The following is a 26,654-nucleotide window of genomic DNA, read 5'->3' as shown; positions in this document are numbered from 1 at the left end:
GGACCTGGATGGTAGATTATAGTCCTTCAGTGTAGTGATCTTAATCCAAAGCAACCACTTCCCGAATGCATGGCACAACTTAGGAGAAAAAACCTATCATGACAGAATTCAGCAGTCCTTCTGCATTTGAAAGACAATGGCCACTCTTTTGAAGACAGCGAAGTCCACATTCTGGACAGAGAGGACCATTGGTTTTAAAAAGGGGTCAAAGAGGCCATCTACATTAAAATTGAACAGCCCTTTCTCAGAAGAGAAGGAGGAATACGACACCACCTATTTACATGTTTATAACACAGTCCTTTCAGCAGTTCCAAGAAGGTTCCACACCCATTTGCATTGTTCAGGTGAAGGCACATATAAAACTCCAAGTGGCCTCAATGACTCTCAGAGAGAGTGCTAAAGACCAGATGACTGCAAGGAATATAAATCCTTCCATTCTCCACCATTCAGTCGGAACTAAAGAAGCTTCTTGGATGAGAAGCAAAACATCTTCAAGGAAAAACAACAAAAGCCCAGAAGCCTTTTGAAAAAGCACTTTTGGGTTCCCTTAGCATGAACACTTAATACCGGTACGATAATGATTATGACTCTTGCCATGAAAAACAATATATACAAACTTGTTTTTTAGGTGGTAACTTGTAAATCAACCAGTTTCCCTACAGCAGGATGTCAAACCTGTGTCATCATGGCGAAGTCATGTGACTTATCGGAACTTTTTTCCCTTCACTAAACGGGATGTGGGCATGGCCAGCATGTGACACATCCTGCCTGAGGACCATGAGTTTGACAGTCCTGTCGTACAGGAAGAATCATGTTGTTGTTGTTAATATTATCAGATTTATACAATTTGCATTTTGTGCAATGTAATGTGAATATTGTGGAGATCATAAATGAAACTTTGTTTTTCAGAGATAGCGAGGATAAATTTAGCTCTCAAAAAGAAAACAAGTCAGAAATTATGTTTACTCTTTCATTTTTTTTAATCCACAAAATAAAACAAATAATAGCAATAGCAATAGCAGTTAGACTTATATACCGCTTCATAGGGCTTTCAGCCCTCTCTAAGCGGTTTACAGAGTCAGCATATCGCCCCCACAGTCTGGGTCCTCATAAATCCATAAATCCAAATAAATCCATTATGTCTTCTCTATCACATTCTATGGATAAAATTTCACAAAACTTAAAATATGTCCTATTGTTAAGTAACTCTAACCCTCAACAGAGAAGATATTTTTCACAGAAATAATCCAAGCTATCATCTTCCATACATTTGATTCAAGCGACAGTGTCCTTTTAGTTAAGCTTTATTACTGGTGAAAATAAAGTTGCTATTTTCTTGGTAATGATACAGAAAAGATTTACCATTGTTTTCTTTCAGGATATATTTTTCAATTTCCAATCTAGTCTAAAGTCTTGGGAGTTCTTGGTAGTCTCTTATTCATCCTTGGTATGTTCCCAGCTTTCATTAGCCTTTCAAGATTAGCTACAGAACCTGTTCAAGAACCTTGCTTTTTTGCTTAGGCAACATGAATCTCCTGAATCTATACAACATATTTATAAAAATCAGTTGAATCTTGTATAGCTGATATACATTACTATTTATGAAGGCTGTCATAATTTAATGTACCAGTGGAGAAGTTTCTAGCCATCTGTATCGACCTGCAACTCTTGAACAAGCACAACAGATGAATGAGTACAGGCAACTACTTTCAGAATAATTATCTGTTTTATGCCAGATAAGAGTTCTTGTCTAGCTACCTAATGTGACTGGCCACTGCCTTTTCCCCCAAAACTCAGGAACAATTGAGTCTAAGCTCTTTTGCATGGAAATCAACCATTCTTCCATATACATACATACATACATACATACATACATACATACATACATACATACATACATACATACATACGGATGCCTCTAGTGACATATACACATACAAATGGGAAGATTAGAGAAAGAAAATAATAATAATTAAAAACCTTTCTGCCAGTTTCAGTCCTGAAATCTTCTATTCTGCACAGATCCACCTAATGATGAGATATGTGAATTGCCCAAGGATGAAGCAGGAATCCTGTGGGATGCAGTATGTTTCACAGTCTTACTGATTCAGAGAAGAGTTTTTATGAGCTACTATTATCTCTATATTGTGACTGATCTCAAGACTACAGATTTCTTAGCCTCCAGGTATTTATCAACATTATTTGAATTTACAACAATATTGCATTTGGTTATTGGAAGTGGAGATGGAAACAAGGCTAAGAATGGATGATTAACTGATGTAACTAACATCTAAGCAGATAACTGACATGAACAAAGTGAGAGATTAGCATATCTAGTGCCCTGAAAATTTTAACATTTCCTTAAGAGTTATTATCCATTTCCCAGTTTAAGCTTTTCTTGAACTTACTAGAGAAACTGGTGACTATGTCATTCTAATCACATGACACATCACATGCATAAAAGGAACTATCTCCTTTATGATCCTTAGAAAATAATATTCTGATGTTTTGGAGAATTTAAATTTTTATAAATGCAGTTGTCTAATAAATTGTTTATTATTAATGGATTCTGATTTTTTTAATTGGTTGGCATATATATGTACATAAATGGCTTGATTTATAATTTTTTTCTGCTTGAAGTATACTTAATTAAATTTTAAAATTTCTTTTTCAACCTAATGATTTTTACATTTACTGGAATGACAATGTCTTAAAATTCTCAGTAATTGCAGGGATTTTCATAGTTTGTGTTAGTTTTTATGTTATCTTTAAAAATCTTAATATTATACAAATAATTAATTGTAGGGAATTTCAGTTTATGCTGCCTGAAAATTCTGGGAATTTCAACCCCACATATTTGAAGGATCCAGCCTAAGAACATAAGAGTTCTGCCAAAATGAAAGGGAGTTGATTCCCAAACAGCAAAGACTGAGCATGTTTATTGGCTATTGTTGATTATTGTTGGAAGCGGAAAAAAAGTCACATGGTACAGACAATAGAAAGGAATAGGTGCATTTGATGCTTTAAAATTTTGTTGCAGATTCCTCTGCTTTTAGCTATATTAATTACCTGGTTCCTTTGCTTATACATCTATCTGAATATTATCAATATTGATAATCAAGTCTATGAGCTTCATGGGTTTCCTACAAAGGCAGCTTGCTGGCTACCATTCTAATGCAGAAAAAAAAGTAATGGTGGATAAATTAGATCCTTGATCTACTAAGGCAAAATTTTGGAAATATTGTTCCAACTTGTTTTTCAAAACAGGACGGCTGAGATGTTTGAGTTGAAGCTGAAAAAAAGGGTGACTTCTCGGATGGAAGAAAATAGAAAATCAATGGAAATCATGAAAAAGCAGTAAGTTTCTTCATTCAGTTGCACTATCAAAAAAAAAATACCTAGGAAATATGACAAATCTATTTTCTTCTGAGGTGCTCAGTTGGGAAAGATGGTAAAGATGGATCTTCAGCTTAAAGGCAAAAAGTTTCAGTTTAGTATGTCAATATCTTTAATGTTACCTATTTAGGCTGGATAGCTTTCAATCAGATTGTTCTTTATGACCAGACGTATTGGATAGATATTTTGTCTTTCTTTCCTAAATTTTGTTTTTGTGACAGCTTTTTGTTCAGCTGTAGCATATACTGTAGTTATCATATACAATATATTCATGAGATAAAGTTTGTGAAATTTGAGACAATTTACAAATAAAAATACATATTTATTATTGTCTTCGGTAGTCCAAAGAAGTCTGCAAGTTTAAATCCATATCATAACAATAATAAATACTTATAGCTAGTGTGAGTTAATATCCCCCCCCCAGTCTTCTCAGTGAAAGGATTTTGATATATGTAAAGATGCTAAATGGAAATTATGGTCCTTGATAGCACTCACCTGCAAATATGGAAGTATGGTCTATATTATTGGTAAAAGAAATAAGCTTAAATTTCAGACATCTTGTACTTTAGGCTTCATTGGAAGAATACATGCTCAGTCCTGCACAGGCAAGCAAGAGAAGCCCACAAAAGAAAGAAAGGAGAGAAACGTAATACTAGCATAATTAGCATAAAAATCTCAGTTATATTGGTATAAAAGCAGACTTGACTTTCTTTGGAGGTAGGAAATCACCTGTTCTTTTGTGGGTTTTTTTTTAGGATGGACCTGATTAAACCAAAATTTAAAAACCAAAGCTCCTGCATAGTATTAGAAACAGAGTCTGATCAGAAATTGGATGAGGAGGATGCAGGTAAAAACTCTCATTTTTTTTCACAAAACATCTAAGCCTTATTGCTTAGAAAATTTTGAATATCCCAAACCTTTTGCAACCTTCTAACAAGTAAAGTCAATGGGGAAATCAGATCCACTTAACCGAGTTATTAACTTAACAAATGTGTTGATTCATTTAACAATCATAGCAAGAAAAATCTTAAAATGAGGCAAAACTCACTTAACAAATGTCTCACTTAGCAACATAAAGGAAAATATCTTTAATGTCACCCATGTAGGCTGGAAAACTTTCAATCAGATTGTTCTTTGTGACTAGAAGTATTGGATAGATATTTTATCTTTCTTTCCTAAATTTCTGTTTATCTTGAAAAGAAATGACACTAAAATTACATGGCTATTTTGGTAATGATGGCACTCTCAAATTCTGTTGTTGCTGCTATGACTGTATTAGCCACAATGTTTGTGTGACAATGTCATTTGCACATCATCACTTACCCGATGACCCTATGGATGCCCATGCTTGGTCATGAAGTCTGGGGATTCTGGGAACTCCAACTTCAACATATCTGGAGAGTCACAGGTTGGGTAAAGTTTCTCTATTTTTTCTTAAGGCACTTTTTAATGAGTAATTCTTTTTGTCTTTTCTACAGGAGATGATATCAGCAAGATGGAAAAAGGGAATAAAAAGAATTGGTGGCAGCCGTGGGTGACACATAATTCAGGTACATTACCTGTGTTTACTAATAAAAAGTCTATTTATCAGGTGTCCCCTTTGAAGAGAATGTTTCTTCTTTTCAACTTGTCCTTCTTGGTTTGTTTGATGTTTATGCTATAAAATGATTATTGCTAGACTTGAAAAGCATGAACAATGAATTAAATCAGTTGCTTAAAACATTTTGGTGCATCAGAAAGATGTATTTGATTCAATAGTCCAACTTTCAAAAAATTGTAATGCAAAGGACTTACAAAAAATATGTGTGTCATCTTCAGGTACTGCATTTAGCTCTCTTATGCAAGTACAGTAGCTTAACAGTGAAATGTTTGGCTAAACAATTACAGTTTTCCCTTTTCTACCTAATTTTCTTCTGATGGATTGAGCTACAATTGGCTTGAATAGAGGGGAGTTGAAATTAATTCCATCTGCAGGACACTAGGTTAGATAAAAAGCTGTTTTAATTGGTTTCACTATTTGTAAGTAAGCAATGTGGCAAAGGAACTGCAATCTTTGAGGAGCAGAAAACTTGACTGAAAAATCCTAGTTTTAGCCGTGTGGCACATAATTCCATAAGAGCTTTTGAATATCTGGATTTCCTGTCAATTTCAGTGGTTCGAAGTGGGAGCTATTACCTTTTTGATACAGATAGTGAAGATGAAGAAGAAGAACATGAACACTCTGAAAAGAGCAAAAAAGAATTATTTAAAAAGAAAACAGCATGGCAGGTGTGTCCAATTTTTGAAGGGGAAAAAACTGTGCTGGGGAAGTGACTGAGAGCTAGTGGAAATGGCATATAGGCATCTAGTTATTTTTAAATTGTAGGCAAAAACTATTCATTCAGGCTTTGTGGGAATACAGTTCTGTACCCTTGACTTATAACCATTCCTTTATCAACCAATCAAAGTTACAATGGCACTGAAAACATGACTTACATCTGATCCTCGCATTTACAACCATTGCAGCATTCCAACGGTCATGGAATCAAAATTTGGGTGCACTGCAATGGTGGGTTGCCAATTTTTTTTACTACTGGTTTGAGCGTGTTTGCGTGTGCTCGCACATATAAACAATGCTTCTGTGCACAGAAGCGTCCAGATGAGTGGGCAGAGCCTCCCGCCACCACTACTACAGGTTCACCCAATCTGGGCTGAACCAGGAACAACCCACCTCTGGTGCACTGCAACCCAAATTACAGTATTGCAATGTCATATGATGGCCATTTGCAAACTAGTTCTAGTTTAAGTTTAAGAGAAAGAAGGACTAGGGGAGTCATGATAGCAGTGTTTCAATATCTCAGGGGTTGCCACAAAGAAGAGGGAGTCAAACTATTCTCCAAGGCACCTGAGGGTAGAACAAGAAGCAATGGGTGGAAACTAATGAAGGAGAGAAGCAACTTAGAACTGAGGAGAAATTTCCTGACAGTTAGAACAATTAATCAGTGGAACAGCTTGCCTCCAGAAGTTGTTATTGCACCAACACTGGAAGTCTTTAAGAAGATGTTGGATAGCCATTTGTCTGAAATGGTATAGGGTTTCCTGCCTAGGCAGGAGGTTGGACTAGAAGACCTCCAAAGGTCCCTTCCAATTCTGCTATTGTATTGTATTGTAAACTTCCAGCTGACTTCTGACGAGCAAAGTTAATGGGGAAGTCAGATTCACTTAACTGTGAATCTTAACAACTGCAGCGATTCATTTAACAATTGCCTCATGTTAATGGCTGACCTCTCCTAATGGCTTCAGCAGTGGTTAAACTGAGGAGACGAACTAGATGTATTTTCTTTCAGTACATCAATTTTATTCTATGTTTTGACTGTTTTACAAAACCCACCATTTTGTTTAAAGGCAGCTAGAAATTCAGTAGGAGATAATTTAATATATTTTACCCCAGGTTAGCCATTGCTCAATAAGATTCTGTCCTCTTTGTAGCTTGCATATGAAGCCTGGATGAGCAATGCAAAATCAGCTCTAAATATGAGAGAGCAAGATGAAATTAGAAGTCAAAGAAATAAAAAGAAGGAGGAACGGAAAAATGAGCAATTACAAGGGGTTGAAAGAGGTAGGAGTCCTTTTACACATGCTGTAATTTTCACTAGATTATACCATGATTGGTTAGAAGTGAAAAATACTATATTTTAAATCATCCCCCACAACTTATTAATATATATATTTACAACATTTCACAAAAATAAATTTTTATTCTTGTTGATGGAAAGGTGAAAACCTCAATATACAACTTCATCAAGGGCATTGGCCTGAAACATAATTCTAGGACGCTGTTCTGATTTTGTTTTGTTTTGTGTGTTTAGCTAATGTCAGTTTGGAATCCTCTGATGAAAATATAGAGATACTGGCTTCTGAAGAGGACTTGGATAACTCAGGTAATTAATTCCATTGTACAGAAATCATTAGCATACAAATTAATGAGTCAATCATCTATCTCTCATGTAGGTCACAGGTGAGTAACCATCAGGGCTAATTCAGATTTCCAGTCTTGGAATGGTGGCAAGAAGGCCATGCCATCAAAGGTGACGGGGCATAAAGCAGGGGACTCCACCAACTGCTAATTGCAGTTGAGACAGGACACCTGGCCATTATTCTATATAATTTGGGATTTCTTAAGATGTTTTCATTTCTAGTTTATGCATGGGAGGCAAGCAGCCAATTTGCTACAGTGTACAAATGTCCTGCAAATTAAATTTTAATGGGTTTAATTTCATAATAGTGATGGTGGTGACATGTCTATGATGCTTTAAAGGGGCAGATTCTACATTCAATTTTGAGTCAATAGGCTCCAGCTTACCATATCTACCAAGAATAATCATGATTTTCTATTTCATTATTATTCCATGTAGCTCCAACTTTATTATCTTGTTAATATTATATTGCAGATATAATGGTTTTGGAATTTTAACTGTGATCAAGCAGGTGCAATAAAATTGTCCAAGGAGATATGGAGATATCCATGGATATCACATTAAGTGCATTTTTTCACTTTCATCTTTTCACTATCAATCTTTAATAATTGATAGCAATTATTAAAAGCATAAGCAAGGGAGGAATTTAACTCTTTCTTCTCCTGGTGAAATCACAGTTACAGTTTGAGAGTATTTCCCCCCAAAGTAAGTATCAACTTCAGAGAAAAGGTTTTCTTAGGGAATGTAGCAGGATACACAGATAATTTTTTCTCTCTCTGTAGCTCCACCAGATTAATTAATACTATTTGCATTTTGAAGAGAAAGATACATTTGATATCACTTCTAAAGTAACTTTGAAATAGCTATAAACTGAAAGAATACCAATGCTAATAAATGTATGGTATCTGTTAGAGCAGTGGTCTCCAACCTTGGCAACTTTAAGACCTGTGGACTTCAACTTCCAGAGTTCCTCAGCCAGCAAAGCTGGCTGAGGAACTCTGGGAGTTGAAGTCCACAGGTCTTAAAGTTGCCAAGGTTGGAGACCACTGTGTTAGAGGACAAATAAATCAGATTATAACATGAATATACAAAATACAGAATAAAATGCAGACAGATGCTGTCACTGTTAGAGATTGAAACAATTCTCTATATGTATATGAGTATTCCTGAGAGCAAATTAGTGAAGCAGTTTTTATAACTATAATATGAGGGTTACTTACACTCCAAGCTTTGCAGATTCCTAAAGGGTCTTCAGAATTGGAATGATGTTGGGCTCTCAGTTTTTCTCATAGTAAGATGCTTGTTCTCTTCACAACAGAAAGTATTGTGCAAAGAATAATCAACATTATTAAGCTTATCTCCATCTTGATGCGTGCATTGATGGATGGTATTATAGAAGCCCTTAATTCCCTCGTTAAAGATAATTTGGACATTGCTGATGCATTGAGATTCGAAAAATATATTCTTTGGCAACAGATGAACAAGGTAAGATTTCTGGATTTTGAAATAGTGTAGCTTACATTCTGTTTATAGAGGCTTTGTGTTTTAGTTGCAATTTTAATTTAAGAAACTGGAATTGAATTTTATTATTTTTACTGGGCTTAGTTGTATTGTTGCTGGTTGATATCAATTCATGGTTACTTTGAAGATAGTTGTCCTGAATTGCATTTGGTGTCCAGTCAGATGGCCAATCATTGCTGGAGTGACTGCTTTCAGACTGCTAGAGTGAATTCAGCAAGTATAAATGTAGAATTCATGGGACATTGTGGTACTATGGTTGGAATATATGGTGTTGTGCAATTTATTATGTTTTTACTATCAGGAATAAGATAGGCAGCTGTATGCATTTCTCAATGTATATTGTAGGCAATGCTAGTTAGCATTGACTAACTACTATTTTGTAGTAAAGACAGTGGAATGTGTTGAGGAGCTTTTCTCTTCACTGTGACGTTCTGCATTTCATGTAACATGTCAATTCCAGATAATTCTATTTTCTTTTGCGCTTTCATGGATCAAAGCAATCCCATTTAATTATCCTTTACTGCTCTCCTTCTACCCAATTAACTGTGCTCTGGATTATTTTCTAAAGGGAAATGAGGTTTCAGCAGATATGGTTCTACAGCATTACAGATTTGAGAATAATCAGCCAGTTTACAGCGAATATAAAGCCAAAGTAATAGGAACTGAGGAAAGCCAAGGCAAGGTATCTGAATCTTCACCGACTGAGAATACTGAGCCTTTATCTGTGCAACTCAGGTAAGAAGTAATTGCTTGTCATAAGGTGGAAACCTCTAGTATTTTTTCTTCAGGTTTTTGTAATGTTCCTATATATTAGGAAATAGATTGTAATGTTGGGAAACAGATAATGTATATATATATATATATTTGAATCTGTAGTATCTCTTTTGGCCATTAAAAATCAATGGAACATAACCACAAAGACATTATCTCGGCTTTTATCTTTCATCCTTTAAAGCAGTATTTGTCAACCTCAGCAACTTTAAGATGTGTGGACTTTCAACTGCCAGAATTCCATAAACAGCATGCTACTTGACAATTCTGGGAGTTAAGTTCACACATCTTAAAGTTGCCAAGGTTTAGGAATGCTGTCTTTAAAGCAAAGAGTGCTGGCAGTCTTCACACTGCAGGTGCATATTGCTTCTACCAACATATAAAAGGTGTATGCAAGAAAATCCTTTTGATAGAAAAGGAGCATGCAGACACAGACAGCTGTGGTGCACAAAAATTACATCAAAATGATGAAATGCACTGTGATGTCATGGTGCACTTCCATCCATTGCATATTTACAACCTTTGTACATGTTGATACAAGCAGAAACATTGCAATATGACACTGTGTTTCATCACAGAGATTTTTCTTGGCTCTTCCACCAAGCACTAGGATAGGGAGAAGTCAGATTTGGAAGGTAGCAGCCTTGGCTGCATAATAGAAGTGGTTTTGATGCCAGGTTTTTCGTTATGTTTAATTATTTGTTTGTTTTTGCTTTTATTGTCCCCCCCCCTTATATAATGGTTCAGAACTGTGCTTTTAGAATGGGCAGCCACAAGAGTTTGAGGATTTCTACACTGGGCAGGTCACAACTAGATGATTTCCAAACGCATTGGACAGTGTGAGGTTGACTAGATGATCTCAAATATCCCTTACAAAGCTATAATTTTTTGATGTGATTCCCACACAGAACCTACACCGAAAAGGACCCATTTTCCCATTTTTTGGTACTTTGCTTTTTTAGATTTTTCAACTTGGCTTTGAACAAAGGTTAAGTCACCAAATATGTGGTCTCTCCCAGTCTAACTATACTGGGTAGTAAAACAGAACTTTTTAATGGTGAGATCTTTACTTTGGAGACCAAATATGGAATTTCTCAGCAAAGAAATATTGTCTGCCATCATTCTAAAAGAGGACTCAAATGTCCGAAGTTATCAAGAAGCTTGTTTCCCCTGATTTTTGTTTGCACAAATCCTTGATGGTTAAAATCCTTCAGAAGTGAAGGATAATGAATTGTTTTTAACAGCTCTTTGGAAGAAGAGCCATTGTGAAAATGCCTCTCAGTCTTGGAGCTACTAAAAGATTTCTGGGCAATGTTTTATGTCTTTGGAAATCAGGAAATCCAGTGAAACTGACAAAGATGTAATGGGGAATGAGAAGATAGAAGTGGGAAATGAAAAAGAAGCCCTCTCCCAAAGATTCACTCTGATCACTTCCTGGGCAGAACCTGCCGTTCTTTCCATCTCTCCATCAGAAATTCAAGAGTGTGCAGATTCCTTGTTCACTAGAAGTCCAAAAGCCAACAAGCCATTAGATGAAATATCTCCTATGATGACAACCACTGAGCTGGTGCTTAACAGGCAAGGCATATCTCCTTATGCTTTTATTAAAACTGCCTTCTGACCTCACTTTGCTTTTTAATAGCATGAATTCAAGATTGCAAAATCCTTAGGTCCACAATATTTCAGTGAGTGCCTCTTGTTCACTGTTCTGACATAACCCAGAGCAGACATCTCAAAGTTCCATTTTGTTCTCCAACATACAGGGTGAAATGCCAAGATTCACAATTCCACATTTGGATGACTTCAGCTGTGAAAGGCTGACCTAGTACCTTAACAATCCCCAGTATGGGGAAAATGAAAGAGATGTTCATGATGAACTGTATCAAAAGTTCAAGATATCACTTATTCTATAATATATTTATGATGGCATATATTATTTTAGTTACAATTATTAATTGTGAGCTACAGTAGTTTGTTTTAGTGGTTAAGGAATCAACTAGAAACAGGAGACGGTGAGTTGTCCTGTCTTAGCCATGAAAGCTGTCTGGATGACTCTTTCTAAGCCCATAATGTCAGCCTCATGCAACAAAATAGTTGGTTAATTCTTGTCACAACCAATGGATTAATATTTACTTGTTCCAAAAATAGAACCCTGCATCTAAGGGAAAATGCTAAGAAGGGGAAATAAGTTACCGTAGTTAATGACATTTCTTTTGTGCTTTTTCCTTAAATATGGTCTAGCATTCTTCATGACAATGAACTGGAACAGTCAGATACATTTTACCAGTGCCTTCCTTGCCTCTTGAAGCTGGGAGTTGCTTTGTACCATGTTATGATCTCTTCATCAGAAATGCTTTGTTATTTTGTTATCATTGTCAACCACATGGTTTCTGCTTCCATTCTTACTTTGGTTCTCTCCATCTTGATATTCCTGTGGCCTATGTTGTCCTTTCCAAGGCCTACCAAATTCTTCTGGATGACGGCAATCATTTACACTGAGGTAAGTCTTGCTGCATTTAGTTGCTGTACTCTTCTCTGTATATCATTTTCATTCCCCTTTGAGCTTCACTGAAATAAAAAAACTGGGAAGCCTACCTGGGAATCTTAGTCTCTGACTTGGAAGCAACTACTGGCCGCATTGGAAAGAAAGAAAACTATAACAGAACATAGTGCAAGGTCTCAAGCAAAAAGGAGGAAAACAAAACTTTTTGTTAGCATCTTCAAACACAGGCCTTTGAATAAATGGTGATTTGTATCTGGAATATATGTCCTCCTGCTAATTATCCTGGGAAAACACATGGATAAGAGTGAAAAACACTGATTTCAGCTGAATCCTACAAGATAAATTTTAATATTGTCTCACAGTTTTTATTGACTTTCTCCTTTGAAAAGATGATCATTAAATAAGCAGGAGAAAAATATGAAGCCTGTGTCGTAGAACAGACCACTACCCCACTTTAGCATTGCTCACTGTTTTAGAAATCTTGAAGAATTATCATTTTATAATAATAATACATCTACATATGTTTCCTTCTTCTGCCAGATAATGATTGTGATCAAATGTATTTCCCAATTTGGATTCTTTCCTTGGTCTTCTAAGCTATATTGCAGTATCAGTGCAGAAGCACCATTTGCTTTGCCAAATATAATTGGGATTGAGAAGAAAGATGGATATGCACAGTATGATCTGGTGCAGCTCCTAGCCTTGTTCTTGCACAGGTACATCTTGAAGGTACTGCAAACTATCCTTAATAAGGAAAAAAGACCTTAATCTGCCCTTTCAAGCATGGATTTGTTAACATGTCATACAGTGGATGTCTATGATAACATCAGAAGAGTCCTATAAATCCTAAACCTATCTAGTCCAGTAACTTGTCCCTACAGTGATTTTGATCACCGTTGGTGTCTGGTCACTTTTCTGTAGTGATCAACCATGTCCCACCAGAAGAACATTGATGCAATAGAGAGTGACACTCATGTTTTCTAGCAGATGAAAATGTCATTGCAAATATATTACCTTTGCAGCTAATATAGAACTATCACACCCATTGGCAGCCTTATGCTCCATTAATTTCTTTAACTTCCCAGCTTCTGGAAACAAATAATTCTATAGTTTGGCCAAACATTTTGTAACAGAACATTTCTTTTAGTCTCTCCTGAGTAGCCAGTCATTTTGTAGTATCATTGAGAAAGATAAATGTCCCTTGCTCTGGAGATTATTCATACTGGGTATAATTCTTTACACCTTTCTTTCTTTTCCCAATTATTTTCTTTTTTCAACTAAAATCTCCCAAGCCGTAATTTTTAATACAAAACTCTGACTGAAGTTTCCCTAATTCTACAATAGACTTGTCCTAGAGCAAATGAAGCAGTCAATGTTATGGTCATAATATTTGAAAGAACATCTCTTCAAATGTTTTTCTCTCCTAAAGTATCAAATACCGAAATTTGGGTGGTTACTTGACAGGCAACTTTCTTCATGAAAGGTCCAATTATTTTTCCTGCTCTGGGCTTTGACATATATGGGAATTATGCATGTACAGACCCAGCATTCTCTTTCACTTCTTTTAAATGTGGTTTTAAGATTCGCACATATAATAACTTTCACTTTGCTTTGTCCCACAGTGTCAAGGTCTCTGGGATTCTAAAATACTAGATCCTAAACAAAAGGACATGGCCAAGAAATCTAAGAAGAAAGGTTGCAAAGGTCATTCGAAGGAGCATCAGTCTAGCTCAGAAGGATGGCATCTCTCTAGGAACATTTTTAAGAGGGCTAAAAGAGGTAGATAAATGCAAATATGTGGACAAAATATTTTTACTATGAGAAGAGGAGAGGAAGAGAAAAGGATAATTCTGTCCCTCCTGATCAGCCGGAAGAATAAAAGTCAAAAATATACTAATAAAACAAGAGCTGGAAAATTGAACATTTCATTGCTGGAGTGGAAGAAGCTAACAGCAGCTTCCTACTCAGTCAAAATGAATATAATTCTATAATCAAAAGCCTAGTTATATTTTAGCACCTTATATATGTCCTTGATTTAAATTCACTCTAAGTTCTGACAGAAATATAAAGTAATAGCGTGCATTCACCTCGGTAGTCTCCTGCCTGTGATCTCTGCTCTTCTGTTCTGTGAGGATCATAAAACCCATTGATGATCCTAATATGCCTCTCAAAGGAAGATGGCCCATTAAAGAAATGTCCCCCTGGCTTTGAGGAAGGAAATAATTTGAAGTGATCTTTTCAAATTTAATTTGCATTTGTTGTTATCCTATCTTAGGGTGAGTAACAATAGACTTGGAATCCCCTTTTGTGATTCTAGAAACTTCTCCAACTAAACTAGTGCCATTCCTGAAAATGGGCAATGTGATTTCCCATCATTTTGAGATGACAAATATAGCATAAACTATAACATAAACTCAATCTATTTGAGAAACAAAAGTACCCCCTATCTTAGAAATAGAAATAAAAATAGGATTGCCTCTTTTTTAATCACTCTGTCCACTGTGTTCCTCAACCTCCCCCAAATGGCCTCCCTCTGTCCTAAAACCTGCTCACTTTCACTGTTATTGCTGTGGTTTGGTTTATGTTGAGACGTTTCACATTTCTTTAAACCTCTTTTGCAATCAAAAGGTGAAAGCTTGATCCCTCTGTGTTCATTAGATTCTTTTGTTGCCATTTGGAAGGGGGGATTCTCCAACACAGGAATTTACACAGGGGCACTTATTTTAATGTTTCAGAAGACATGATTGGACTGAAGATCCATTGTTACATGCTTAGGAATGGAACCTGATCAAAAGTCAGGGAGCATTTTAAAAAATTATCCTGTCATATGAAAGCTTCTTAGATAGCATGACTGTTTTCCTTTCCTTTTGACAGACAAATCTCTGAAAGAAGCCCAGAAGACATGCAGCTTTTTCAGAAAACCTCCCTCTGGCAAGAAGAGACATTCTAAAGAAACAATAGACCAGAAGATACTTAAGTCAAAAAAGTTATTGCTTAAAATGTAAATGGAGGGTTTCCTTTTATTTTTTTAAGAACCTCTAAAACAGTATTTCCTGACCTTCACAATTTTAAGATGGGTAGACTTCAACTTCCCTCGGCTGGGGAATTCTAGGAGTTGAAATCCGCCCATCTTAAAGTTGAGAAACACCAACCTAAAGAAAGTAAGGTGTTGCAACCTGAGCTGAGTTGTAAGTAGGGAAGGGGATGGCAGGAAGAATAGACACAAAACTTAAATTGCTTGATGATCATGCCTGAAAAATGATGCTGCTACATAGAATTCTACAAGGAAGAAACATGCTACATTTGCTTTTGACTATAAAATGGTCAAGATCTTTGAGATTTTGTTTAGCTGAGTTGATGATGCAAAAAACATAGCTCTGAGAGAAGATCCGGGGTCAGAATGATGCAAGGAGTACTGCGCTGTTGTACTTAAGTATACAAAACATATATACATGTTTTGTATATATGTGTCACAATACAATGCATGGACAAAAGGAGCAGAGCTTAATCACAACAGTGTGATGCTCATTTTGTCATGCCTCTGAGATCTTGGCTATATCAATAGACATATCAGTCAATTGCTGAGAACCAGACTCGACCTCAACCTCACACACCCTGCCCTCCAAGTTAGCTATACTAAGTCTGGGTGATGTCTTTGTCATAAAGATAGATGATGTAAAATAGAATAACATCCTGTGGTTTGCTTTCATTTATGATTACAATAACTGTCTTTTCATGGTTATCTGAGTTGAGAAGTTCTAGAATGAAATCAGATATTTCAGCTTGATATCTGACCCAACCAGTGAATAATGTGCATCAGACTACTGTATGTGGGAAAGAACAGACAGAGAAGGGGGTATCCAACTCTAGAAATAGGAGGGCCTGAAAAGGATGTCCACATTTACACCACTCTTTGGGTCTACAAACTCATCTCAACTAGCTAGCTTGTGTGTTTTCTGCAGTGTCTGCTATCACTTTTTTTCTTGAACTTTAAGCAAGGACTTTATCTTAATAAATATGACTCTACTTTGCACTTTGACGGATCTAGATAAACTCTTACCCCCAGCGTGCTTTGGATTTATCGGCCTATCAAGCAGTTCTTCTATGACATCATTTATCCTGAGAGCAGCCCAGTCCGTGATATCTATGTTTTCATCTTCATTGCTGATGTGATTAATTTTATTATTACCATCTTTGGATATGGGGCATTTGGGGTAAGTAACAATGTGTTGCTGAAATTTTAACAGAAAGGGTTTGTAGAGTATGTTTTGGTGGTATGGAAAGTTTTTTTTTTTTTTCAGAATTTCAAACATATCTGCTAATGCTTCTCTCAATGATGAAGAAGAAATACTCATGTGCTTATGATGTGCTCAAAAGCTATTACTATTTTGCTATTACTTCAAAAATTCCAAATCCATGAATGCATTTCAATTTCAAGTTGTTCAGTTCAGAACAATTTCAAGTTCAATGAAATCAATGCTCTAATAAAAGTATCTTTAGATATTTTTGCTGCAAGAATATGTGACTTCTTGTGAATGTATGAATGATAAAGACCCAAGTTGGGTAGTAATTTGAGTTTTCGATTATTGGACCTAGATTTAAATCCCCACTTAATTGTCGAGTTCAGTAGGTGACCTTGAGCTAAGATCTGTTAGCTCATGGAGTCATTGTGACCTTAATAGAAGAGAGGAGAGGACAGGAGAGGAGAGAAGGGGAGGGGAGGGGAGAAGAGAGGAGAGAAGGACAATACTAGAAGAGAATACAGACTGAAGAGGATTGGAATCAGATGCTTTAAAGCAAAAGGCAAACCTGAAGATGATGAGGTATATTTGGAACTGAGTCTATGGAACATAGGATCAATGTGGCTTCTATATGATACAATGAAAATTAGAGAAAATACTGGTTAAATAAACTTATGAAGCTAGATTTAAAAATAAAATGCAAGTCTTTGCTTTTAAAACTTTAAATGATTTTAAATGTCAGTCTAAAGTGTGGGACCATTATAAGTGTGAATATTTTGATCTATTATTTTTATGGTTATTGATACTAATACATATGTCATACTATTCCTTTGGAATAAACAGCACTAAACAAAGTGAGGAAAAACTATATAAAAAGTTATAGGCAAAAGAAACAGGAGTTCAGAAAAAAGAAGAGGAAATTTAACTTAATGTAGTTTTATTTGGCATTATTATGATGATGTTTAGTCATATATGTTTAGCTAAATGTTTAGACTCAATTTGGTATTTTTCCAAATACCAAAGGACCTGGGATAGGCAGAGATTGTTGTTATTGATGTTAAGGGTTTTTATCAGTGCCAATGGTATTCAAGTGGTCTTTCACATATTTTGTCTATTGCTATTGTTGTTTGCTTTCTTTTGTCACTGTGCTATTATTAATTTTTTCTAACATATTTTAGAGGCATTCAGAGGATGATATAGCAGAATCCCTTTTGGAAGATGAAGTCCCTGGACCTTGGCTTGTGATACTCTTGATACAGTTTGGCACCATAATAATTGATAGGGCACTCTACTTAAGAAAGAACACGTTTGGGAAGTGTGTTTTCCAAATGATCTTGGTCTTTGGCGTTCATATTTGGATGTGTTTCATTTTGCCACAAGTAACACAAAGGTATGGCAACATCCGGGAGGGAACTGGGAGTTGCTTCCTGAAAAGTTCCTTTGGGGCTCAATTCAAAAGGGAGATGTATATTCAGTGGGTTAAATGACCTTTATTCTATATGTGTCTTTTCTATGTGCTTTGAGGTATTACTTCAAGTCCTCAAGGATAACCAAGTCTTCTCAGGTTGAGTACCATATTTTGTGTTAATTTGATGTGGTGGGTTGTACAAAAAGTAACAGGTAGGAAAAAGACCCTTTACAAAGCTGAATTATGTTATAGGAACATGTTCCTTATAGGAACATGAAACTTAGCAGATATAATGGTTTCAAATTATTAAGAAATTAAAAAAATACCCAAAAGGTGCTACCAAATTTCCGAAGCAACGAAAGAAGGAATTCTGGAGATTACTCAAAATTATTTAGGTACTGTACATGGCCTATGGTTTACCTACTATTCTAGATCCATGTTGGTGGTTGCACCCACATTGTGGAATGTTTCTTCAGTTGAGGGTAATTTGGCTTTTCATAATTTATTGCTTTCATTATGATTTTAAAGATTGAAGAATATATTGTTCTTTAGAGTGAGAGTGTTAAATACTATTTTAGATATCAATGATTCAGTTTAGTATCTTTAGTTCCTTTCAGGCATAAAGTATAAATATTATTTCATTTGAAATGAAAAAAAGACAGTTTTAGTAGTACATAGGTAACTAGTAAGATTACATTCCAAGTGTGTATTTAATAGGTTTCTTCTTCTACTACATTAAATTAATGCAAATTGGTGAACTTGTTTGTGACATTTGGGGGATGCACCTAAAATTTTTGATAGCCATGTATACATGGAACTTGAGTTTATGGTACTTGTGCTGCAGAAAGTATACCCAGATCCAAGCAGTTGAACTAAATATTTGTACTTGGGGATTGTTACGTTTGTTTGCTTGCTTGTTTATTTATTTATTGTGCATGCTTACATTAGTATATCCATGAACAATTCTCCAGGAGGAAAAAAGTCTTATATTCATAGCCATTCTAATGCTTCATAGAATCTGCCCTCAATTCATTAATTAACTGGTGAATATAAGAATTATCTGGATGTAGTTCATGTCCCTAATCAAGCTGTAACCATTTACTTTATATAGCCTTCGGTTGTTATTAAGGGAATAAAGAAAAGGATTTAATTCTTCTCCTAGTTTCTCTCTTCTATGCATCCACAACTGGTATCAAAATTTGCAAGATGGCAAGCACAGTGTGGCAATAATAGCCCTGCCCTCTTGGTCCATACATCTATTTAACTCACCTGTACAAAAGTGGCAGAGCTTCATTTTGATGTTGTGCCTGCCATCCTGCAGATTTTGAACTCTTCCCCTGTGAATACATAATGCAACTCTTATGTAATTAATGACAATTCTATCTGTTCCCCTTTACAAGGTAAACACTAAATTGAGTAACAGCCAAGAACTAAGAAAATTTTATGGTATATGTAGTTAGAAAAAGTGGGAGATCAGAATGATTTTCTGTTCCTTTGCAGGAGATTTAACAGGAATAGATTGGCTCAGCTGTGGTATTTGGTCAAGTGCATTTATTTTGGTTTGTCCGCATATCAGATCAAATGTGGCTACCCAAATCGGACCACGGGCCACTTTTTAACCAAGAATTACAACTATATAAACCTCCATTTATTTCAAGGGTAAGTAGTAATTTCATGACAAGACATAAACATGTCCACACCTAGAAGGTGGCCGAAGGGAGATTGGAAGTAACTGGAAGGTTTTGGACTCTCATACTAATAAAGTAACTTCAGCAGCAAAAAGATTTTTCTTTGGCTCAAACTATTCTATTTTTTTATTTGTAATTATTTGAAAGAAGAATTACAAATATCTGTATCAGTATATTATTGGTATCCAGATTAAAGATTGATAGTTCTCTGTATATTTTTCTTTATTCAAAGGAAAGACTTTGAATAAAATTCTAAAAATTAATTTATCAAATGTTTATGTTTGAAATGTTTATTACAAAATGCCATTCACCAATATCAATTTGCCTTTTTTATTCTCTCATGGATAGATTCCGCATACTACCTTTCTTGATTGAGCTGAAGGCTACTATGGACTGGGTCTGGACTGATTCTACACTCAGCTTGTCCAGTTGGATCTGCCTAGAGGATATTTATGCAAATATTTTCATTCTAAAATGTCAGAGAGAGTGTGAAAAAGTGAGTGGTATTTTTTCTGGATCTTGCTAACTCTCTTCATGCAGGTGACACAGGATAAACCTGCTGGGAACTTTGGAAATTGTAGTGTAAAACTTCTACAATGTGGCAGGTTGAGTGGGCAGGGGAGTCTGGGATGGTCTAGTCGACCTCTGAAATGGTTGATTTTTATTAGCCATATTACAATAAACATTGTGTTTAAGATTTCCAACCTCTGTGATGACCACCTTTTGCTCATATCTGAATATTCACAAATGGAAATATGGCCACAACATGTAGTTTTGGGAAACACTGATATGAAAACACTGAGATGATTGTACATTTGTCAGACAAATCATAAAGGGATTTTGAAATATTTGGTACTGGGAAAATTGTACTGTACCTACAAAAATATGCTTTCCTTGGTTGCTGCTTGATACATATCATTAACATGTCTGCCATGTGGACTTTTTCCTCCTTCGCTAAACCAGGCATGGGCATGGCCAGTGCATCACCCATCTGGCCCGTGCGCTGCATGTTTGACAGCCCTGACTTAGAGAATGCTGTAAATCACTATGAAGTGGTATAGAAGCCTAATTGCTATTGCTATTATTTCAGTATGTATATGGAGTAACCAAACTCTTTGTCAATTAACTCCTCTTTCCCCTCCAGAAATATCCCCAACCTCCTGGGCAGAAGAAGAAACCAATTATGAAATATGGGATGGGTGGCTTCACTATCTTCTTACTTGTCTTCATTGTATGGTTTCCACTTCTTCTTATGTCATTGAAATCTGTGGCAGGTGTCACCAACCAGCCTCTGGATGTTTCTGTCAAAATTACCATCAGTGGTTATGAGGTAACAGAGAGGACACTCGACAAGAGAATATTTAAGCCTTTTACAAGTAGCTCCATTTCCATTGCTCAATTTAAATCAATTAAAAGGAGAAGGGAGCTACGCGTCTGTGGTTAAGCAGATTCTTGCCTGCAAAAGATTTTTATTTATTACATTAATAAGACCTCATTCAGTCTTTGTTATCTCTATTAGAAAGAATTACACAGTTAGTAATGTGGTAGGTTTTTCTTCCTGATCAGAATAGATCATCTTTTCCCAACTTGCTGCCCTCCAAATTTGTGAACCCATCCTGGAAACTGCAATTCAGCACATCTGAAAAGTATAGGTTAAGAATGGGTGGATGAGGTGGTCAGCTGGATGGGTGGTAAGCTGAAGACTTTAGATGTCTGATAGAAGCCATGATGACATCACAGGTGTCATGATATCATTGCATAAATAACACAAGTTGTGTAATTTGGAAAACGATGCTGTGGGACACCCCCTCCTCCCCCCTAATGCATTGTTTAGAGATGAATCCAAACAGTTGCATTGCTGTATTATCACAGGGCTAATATAAGCCAACCTACAAGAGTTAATACAGTGAGTTACATTTCTAGCGCAGCAAGTTTGTAATATAGTCTTTGCTTTTTTCTTTTTTTTCTAGTCCTTGTTCACTATGAGTGCTCAGCAACAAAATCTGGTTCCTTTCACTCATGCAGTATATAATCAATTCACTGCTCAATATGCTCTCTATCCTGTAAGTATATATGCACCTTTGTATATACACAATACATGTACTTCTGTATACATACACAAGGACGCTCTCACAATGTGAACCACAGGGATCATGTTTCTCCAATGAAATGGTATAATCACAGTAAGATCTCAACACTGGGATTCAAAGATTATGGTATATACCAGTTGTGGTGGTACTGGTGGTTATTGGCACCAGTCGAAAAAATATTGGATGGTACTTTGAAAATCTACACATTGATAAAATTTCCATCTGACAATTACAAAAGATAATTACTGCTTGGATCTGCATATATATTACACCAATACTCTATGACATCTTAGGTTCTTGGGAATTCGATGCTTAATGAAGGCTTTACCAGCTAAAAACTGACAACTGTTATTTCACATTGTTTTATATATAGTAATCAGCTTACATCCTGTGATAATAACTTTAAAATATCATCAAACATTTGCCTATCTCAGGTCCTTGGGAAGGACTCAAGAGATGGATAAAATGCAAAGTTCAGGTTAAGCATCTGATTGACTGTGCAACCAACCATAAAAATAGCTGAGAGTGAGATGAGTGATACCTAAATTAGATAAATAGATGATAGATAGATGATAAATAGATAAATAGGAGAGGGAGGGAGGGAGAGTCTTTTAAAGCAAGTTTGGTACTCTACCATATGTTGGAATTGCAAATTTTGAGTTAGCTAGAAACTCTAAGCTTTGTGATTCCAACATCTTTGGAAGATCTTAGGTTGGAAATGACTTTATTGTGAAGTGTGATTTTTCTATTGTACTTTTAAAACTGTTTTCCAATTTATTTTATGTTCCCTAGTCTGCCTCATACTTTATAGATCGCTATAGCCCAGAGGACATTGTAATTGCTAAAATAAAAGGCAATGCCAGCCTGCTTTGGAGCATCAGTCCAGGGAATCGAAAAGCTATGATCACAGAGCTCTCCAATTCCTCTGCAGTGTATGTCAACTTTCACTGGACTCTTACCAGGTAAAAGAAAAACAAAGAAATGTGTTATATGCATATATTGAAGCCAGCTAGTCCCTAGTTATTGCATTAATTTCCTTACATTGTGGTCTGGTTCCCATATTCTATTAGGTCCTTTTAAAACCATAGATGGTTCCCCCATAACACTAAACAATGTCAAGCAGATTCAGAAGCATCTCTGCACTTTTCTAAAAAGGATGAAACTTTGCTATTGCAACTTAAGATCTGCCTCTTTGTGAACATTGTGTGTGCAATGTGGTGACCTATGTAGAAGAGATGGGCCTTGCATTATATTCATTTAATGCTGCTTCCATCATTTGTCTGCTCTTGACCTTAGCTTCAAACATCTTGAGGTGGTTTCCCAAATTTCACTGAGGCCAAAGCAATCATATTTTGATGGACCATTAGGTGTAAATCAGACTTGTCACCCTCCTCTAAGGCAAATATTCCTTTCCAAAAAGAGGCACCCTTCTTAAATCCCTATTTGTTGGGCTTTCACAAATATGTACAGTCCAGAAAACATTACAAAGATGCATTGTACCTTCCCCAAGTGGCTTCTGTGATGTCAATTTAAGATTTTTGCTCCTTTCCTTATAAAATCAGGAATGCTTCTCTTGTGACGAATACTGAAGCATCTGGTGTACGTACTGTGCGATATGGAGAGAAGGAAATAAGGGACCAAATCGTTCACATGCTCTCTGGGACTCGGACTGAACCAATGTAGGTAGCATTTTTTCTTTTAGTCTCTATTTACAAGTCTACTTTGGTCAATAACCAGTAATGTCTGCAACAAGTAGAGGTGGTGATGCAATTGCATGATTAAATAATGCAATGTCATTGTTTGACTTTTGGGGAAAGACTATTTTGGTATTTCCATTGCTAAGGCTAGGGAGAAATGGTTTCAAATTCAAGTTTGCAATTGTTTTTCTGACTCTAGGCACAATATTTATTGATCTGGATGGAGGAGATATGATATTTTTGTTCCATTTTAGGCAGTAAAATATGTAGGCTGGATGAATGCATTAAAAAAATTAACATTGGTTTGGAAGCTTGTAAAAATAACAATTCTTTTTCTCCCCTCTCAAGTGTACTTCCTGGTGTTCTACCAAAATATCTTAGAGCAACTAATGGGGCAGATGCTAAAACAGCAAACAGCTTGAAAGTTGGTAAGTTTGATGGTTGGCAGGTTAAAATGTGCTGTCTACTTTGAAGCATTGCCTATAATCCTATTTCTAAAGCGCTGTTATGCAACAGACAAATTTTATGACTATTGCTTGGCTGAGTTTTCTGCTGGGAGGAGATACAAAGCCTTTTTTGTATTTAAAATCAAATACATATACACACCCATGATGGCTAGCTAGTTCCTATGTCTTGAAAAAAATATTCTCTTTTAAAGTGGATTTTTAACCTTGTTTTGCTGCTATTTCACATCACGAGCTATAATAGTTTGCTTGGATTGGATAGAGATTATTACAATGCATGAAAATCATAGTCTATGTTTAACATCTCACGTGAACTAGATCACTCTGGTTTAATTAACAAACCATGGTTAAAACAAATTATAATTTAATAGGATGGATGAGCCCAGTTGCAGTGGACTACATTTTTTCCTGTGTTTTGAAGCATTTGGAAATAATTGCACACAAATAGGGGAATGCCAGAATGCTGTACAGTTTTGACTGTAGAATCAAAAGATAGAAGATGTGAGCGTGCAAACCACTTTTGACTGTTCATACGTAATAGTAAATCTTCATTTTCAGTCAAATAAGTTATTATGCCCTAAAAACCCTAATAAATGGTTTCACATATTCATATGAAAACAAAACAAAGTAGACTCGATTATAGCTTAGCATTACACACAGCCTAAATCAGTGTTTTTCAAACTTGGCAACTAAGATATTTTGATTTTAACTCCCAGAATTCCCCAGTCAGAACCCAGGTCTTTGCTCCCTGTATTACAAGACGTAAATAGAATTAATATCAGCACAGGCATGTGTTTTGTTATGAGGAAGAAAGTGCGGGAAGCAGAGACTAACTTGTTTTCAACAGTTCATTCCCAGAAGTTAGAAGACATTGATGCGATGGCCTTCTTCAGAAATATAACCATAAAGCTGCAGCGTTTGCCAGACAAGGAGTCTTCAAGTCATGTTTCTGAATGGTGGATTGTTAAAGAGCAGAAGCCTCTCTGTTTGGATAACAGATGCAGCAAGAATATGGAGATTATAATTTGTAACGATAAAGTTAGTCCTTCTGGTCTGGGATTCGTCACTGCATATGGGTAAGGATAGTATAGCAACTATTTCCTGCTCTGGCTCCCTAGTCAGCCATTGACAGAATTGGAGTTAAATGAACCTGAAGGCCACTAAGTTGTGGAAGTTGTCCTAGAAATTTAGAGTTTCCTTGGTAGTTGTTATAGCCCACATTTTACAATGTTTTTGAGGTAGTTCTATTGATGGTTGATGCAAACATGCAAAAGGATTTAGCAACTTTCTCAGAAACTAGTGAGAACATCAAAAACAAATCTTATTATGCCACCAATCTTATCTCCATGTTTCATTCATTCACAAGCTGCAGCATGCAAACCTTAGAACTGACCTAAATTTTCCACTATGTACAATTTCAAGAAAGGAAGCAGGAGTGGTCAGGCTTTTTAATTAGTATTGTTATTTTTATACTGTATTTTACACCAAACTGCTAGCTATCCTGTGATTAAAAAACAAGAGTTAACCTTAAATAATAAAAAATATTTAAAAGCCTTAAAATAGCTTTGCTCCAGAATAAATTTTTCTGGGAAAATCCTGTTTAGCAATTTACTGAACATAGATTTTACTTATATTCACTAATAGGAAGCACTACACGAGTGGTTTCATCCTATACTGGAACTCATCAGACATAACCAGCCAGATTTTATTCTGTGAGGTTTTAATACTCTACCAGGAATTGAACTCATGGACTATTCCACTTTAATACTTTATACAGCAACCATCCAACATTGCAGGAAGAGATGCAGTCTGTCAGAATGGTATATAAAATCCATGATCCCTTGAGCTTCTGAGCAGATATGGCTGTTACATTATGTCATGTGAGACTTCTGATTAGTTCCAATACAGCACGAAATAGGTGACATTGCCTCCTGCCATCCTAAAGTATCTACATTTTGTAAAAATAAGAAAATTTCTCCAAAGGGAAGTTAAAATCATGTAAACATGAGAACATGACCTAATGTAATATCCGTGTGTTTTCGCTTTGAGAGTTTAAGGAAGATGGACTGCATATATTATTTTGATATGGTTGTTGTTAACTGGCAGATTCAACTCTTGGATACTTTACCAGGGTTAAGGTTTTCACTTACCAAGGAAGCTCAGTAATTCAAAGACAGGGTGCACATATAAATATACAAATTCAGGAACATATGAGAAATAGTTTGGAAGATAAATTCAGAGTGCCAGAAACAGGAAAATGCATTTCAAACCTTACACTACTCACTCTGAAAATAACCTTGGCTCTTCTTTTCCCCAAACACCAGCATTGCCGGTCTCTATATGTCATTTGTTTTGGTTATTGGGAAATTCATCCGAGAGTATTTCAATGGCCTCTCACGTTCCATCATGTTCGAAGAGCTGCCCAATGTGGACCGCATCCTGAAACTGTGCACAGAAATCTTCTTGGCCAGAGAGGCTGGAGAATTGGAGCTAGAAGAGCAGCTTTTTGCTAAACTCATCTTTCTGTACAGATCACCTGAAACGATGATCAAATGGACCAGAGAACGCAAGGAAAAATAAAAAAGCAACATGGATGGGAGATTACCCCTAAGGAACTCTACAAAAAACGGGGCCTGTACTTGGGAGTTGGGCATCACTCCACAGGACATCAAGGCAATGTTGTTTTGGTGTATTGGATATTTATTGTACATGTATTGCATTAGGGAGGTGTGCAACTATATGTGAGATTTAATATCCAGGGTGTGATATGCAGTTTTATATTGCACAGAGATTGGAATTTATAATGTTGAATGGTGATTTAGGCCAGGGAAAATCCTCAGTGAGTGGAAAATGCTCCTATGATTCCCCCCCCCCTCCTTTGATTGTATGCAGTCAGTTGAACAGGGCAGTAAAATTAGC

The 26,654-nt window shown here is 36.1% G+C and overlaps 1 protein-coding gene across 1 annotated transcript in view; it reads left to right on the top strand.

Annotated features, from left to right (window-relative positions):
* LOC106548471 (piezo-type mechanosensitive ion channel component 2) overlaps positions 1-26,648 on the top strand; it is a 46,656-nt gene extending 20,008 nt beyond the window's left edge. The window contains exons 19-43 of the mRNA XM_087720865.1: positions 2,023-2,185; positions 3,268-3,357; positions 4,152-4,243; positions 4,875-4,946; positions 5,549-5,664; positions 6,865-6,994; positions 7,245-7,316; positions 8,671-8,837; positions 9,442-9,608; positions 10,980-11,222; positions 11,886-12,144; positions 12,688-12,876; positions 13,770-13,926; positions 15,022-15,148; positions 16,214-16,361; positions 17,567-17,778; positions 19,297-19,455; positions 19,833-19,980; positions 20,629-20,814; positions 21,455-21,547; positions 22,367-22,536; positions 23,137-23,253; positions 23,620-23,699; positions 24,583-24,811; positions 26,060-26,648. Of these exons, the coding sequence (XP_087576991.1) occupies positions 2,023-2,185; positions 3,268-3,357; positions 4,152-4,243; positions 4,875-4,946; positions 5,549-5,664; positions 6,865-6,994; positions 7,245-7,316; positions 8,671-8,837; positions 9,442-9,608; positions 10,980-11,222; positions 11,886-12,144; positions 12,688-12,876; positions 13,770-13,926; positions 15,022-15,148; positions 16,214-16,361; positions 17,567-17,778; positions 19,297-19,455; positions 19,833-19,980; positions 20,629-20,814; positions 21,455-21,547; positions 22,367-22,536; positions 23,137-23,253; positions 23,620-23,699; positions 24,583-24,811; positions 26,060-26,315 (3,842 nt within the window). The 3' untranslated portion in view covers positions 26,316-26,648. The remainder of the gene's footprint in view (positions 1-2,022; positions 2,186-3,267; positions 3,358-4,151; positions 4,244-4,874; positions 4,947-5,548; positions 5,665-6,864; positions 6,995-7,244; positions 7,317-8,670; positions 8,838-9,441; positions 9,609-10,979; positions 11,223-11,885; positions 12,145-12,687; positions 12,877-13,769; positions 13,927-15,021; positions 15,149-16,213; positions 16,362-17,566; positions 17,779-19,296; positions 19,456-19,832; positions 19,981-20,628; positions 20,815-21,454; positions 21,548-22,366; positions 22,537-23,136; positions 23,254-23,619; positions 23,700-24,582; positions 24,812-26,059) is intronic.
* Positions 26,649-26,654: the final 6 nt, after the last annotated feature.

The sequence above is a fragment of the Thamnophis sirtalis genome, unplaced genomic scaffold, assembly GCF_051295495.1.
Source record: "Thamnophis sirtalis isolate CommonGarterSnake01/CBP01778 unplaced genomic scaffold, rThaSir2_p1.2 scaffold_7, whole genome shotgun sequence".
NCBI classification, from domain to species: Eukaryota; Metazoa; Chordata; class Lepidosauria; order Squamata; family Natricidae; genus Thamnophis; species Thamnophis sirtalis.
The sequence above is the reverse complement of the archived record's forward strand: the minus strand, read 5'-3'. Positions and strand labels throughout refer to the sequence as shown.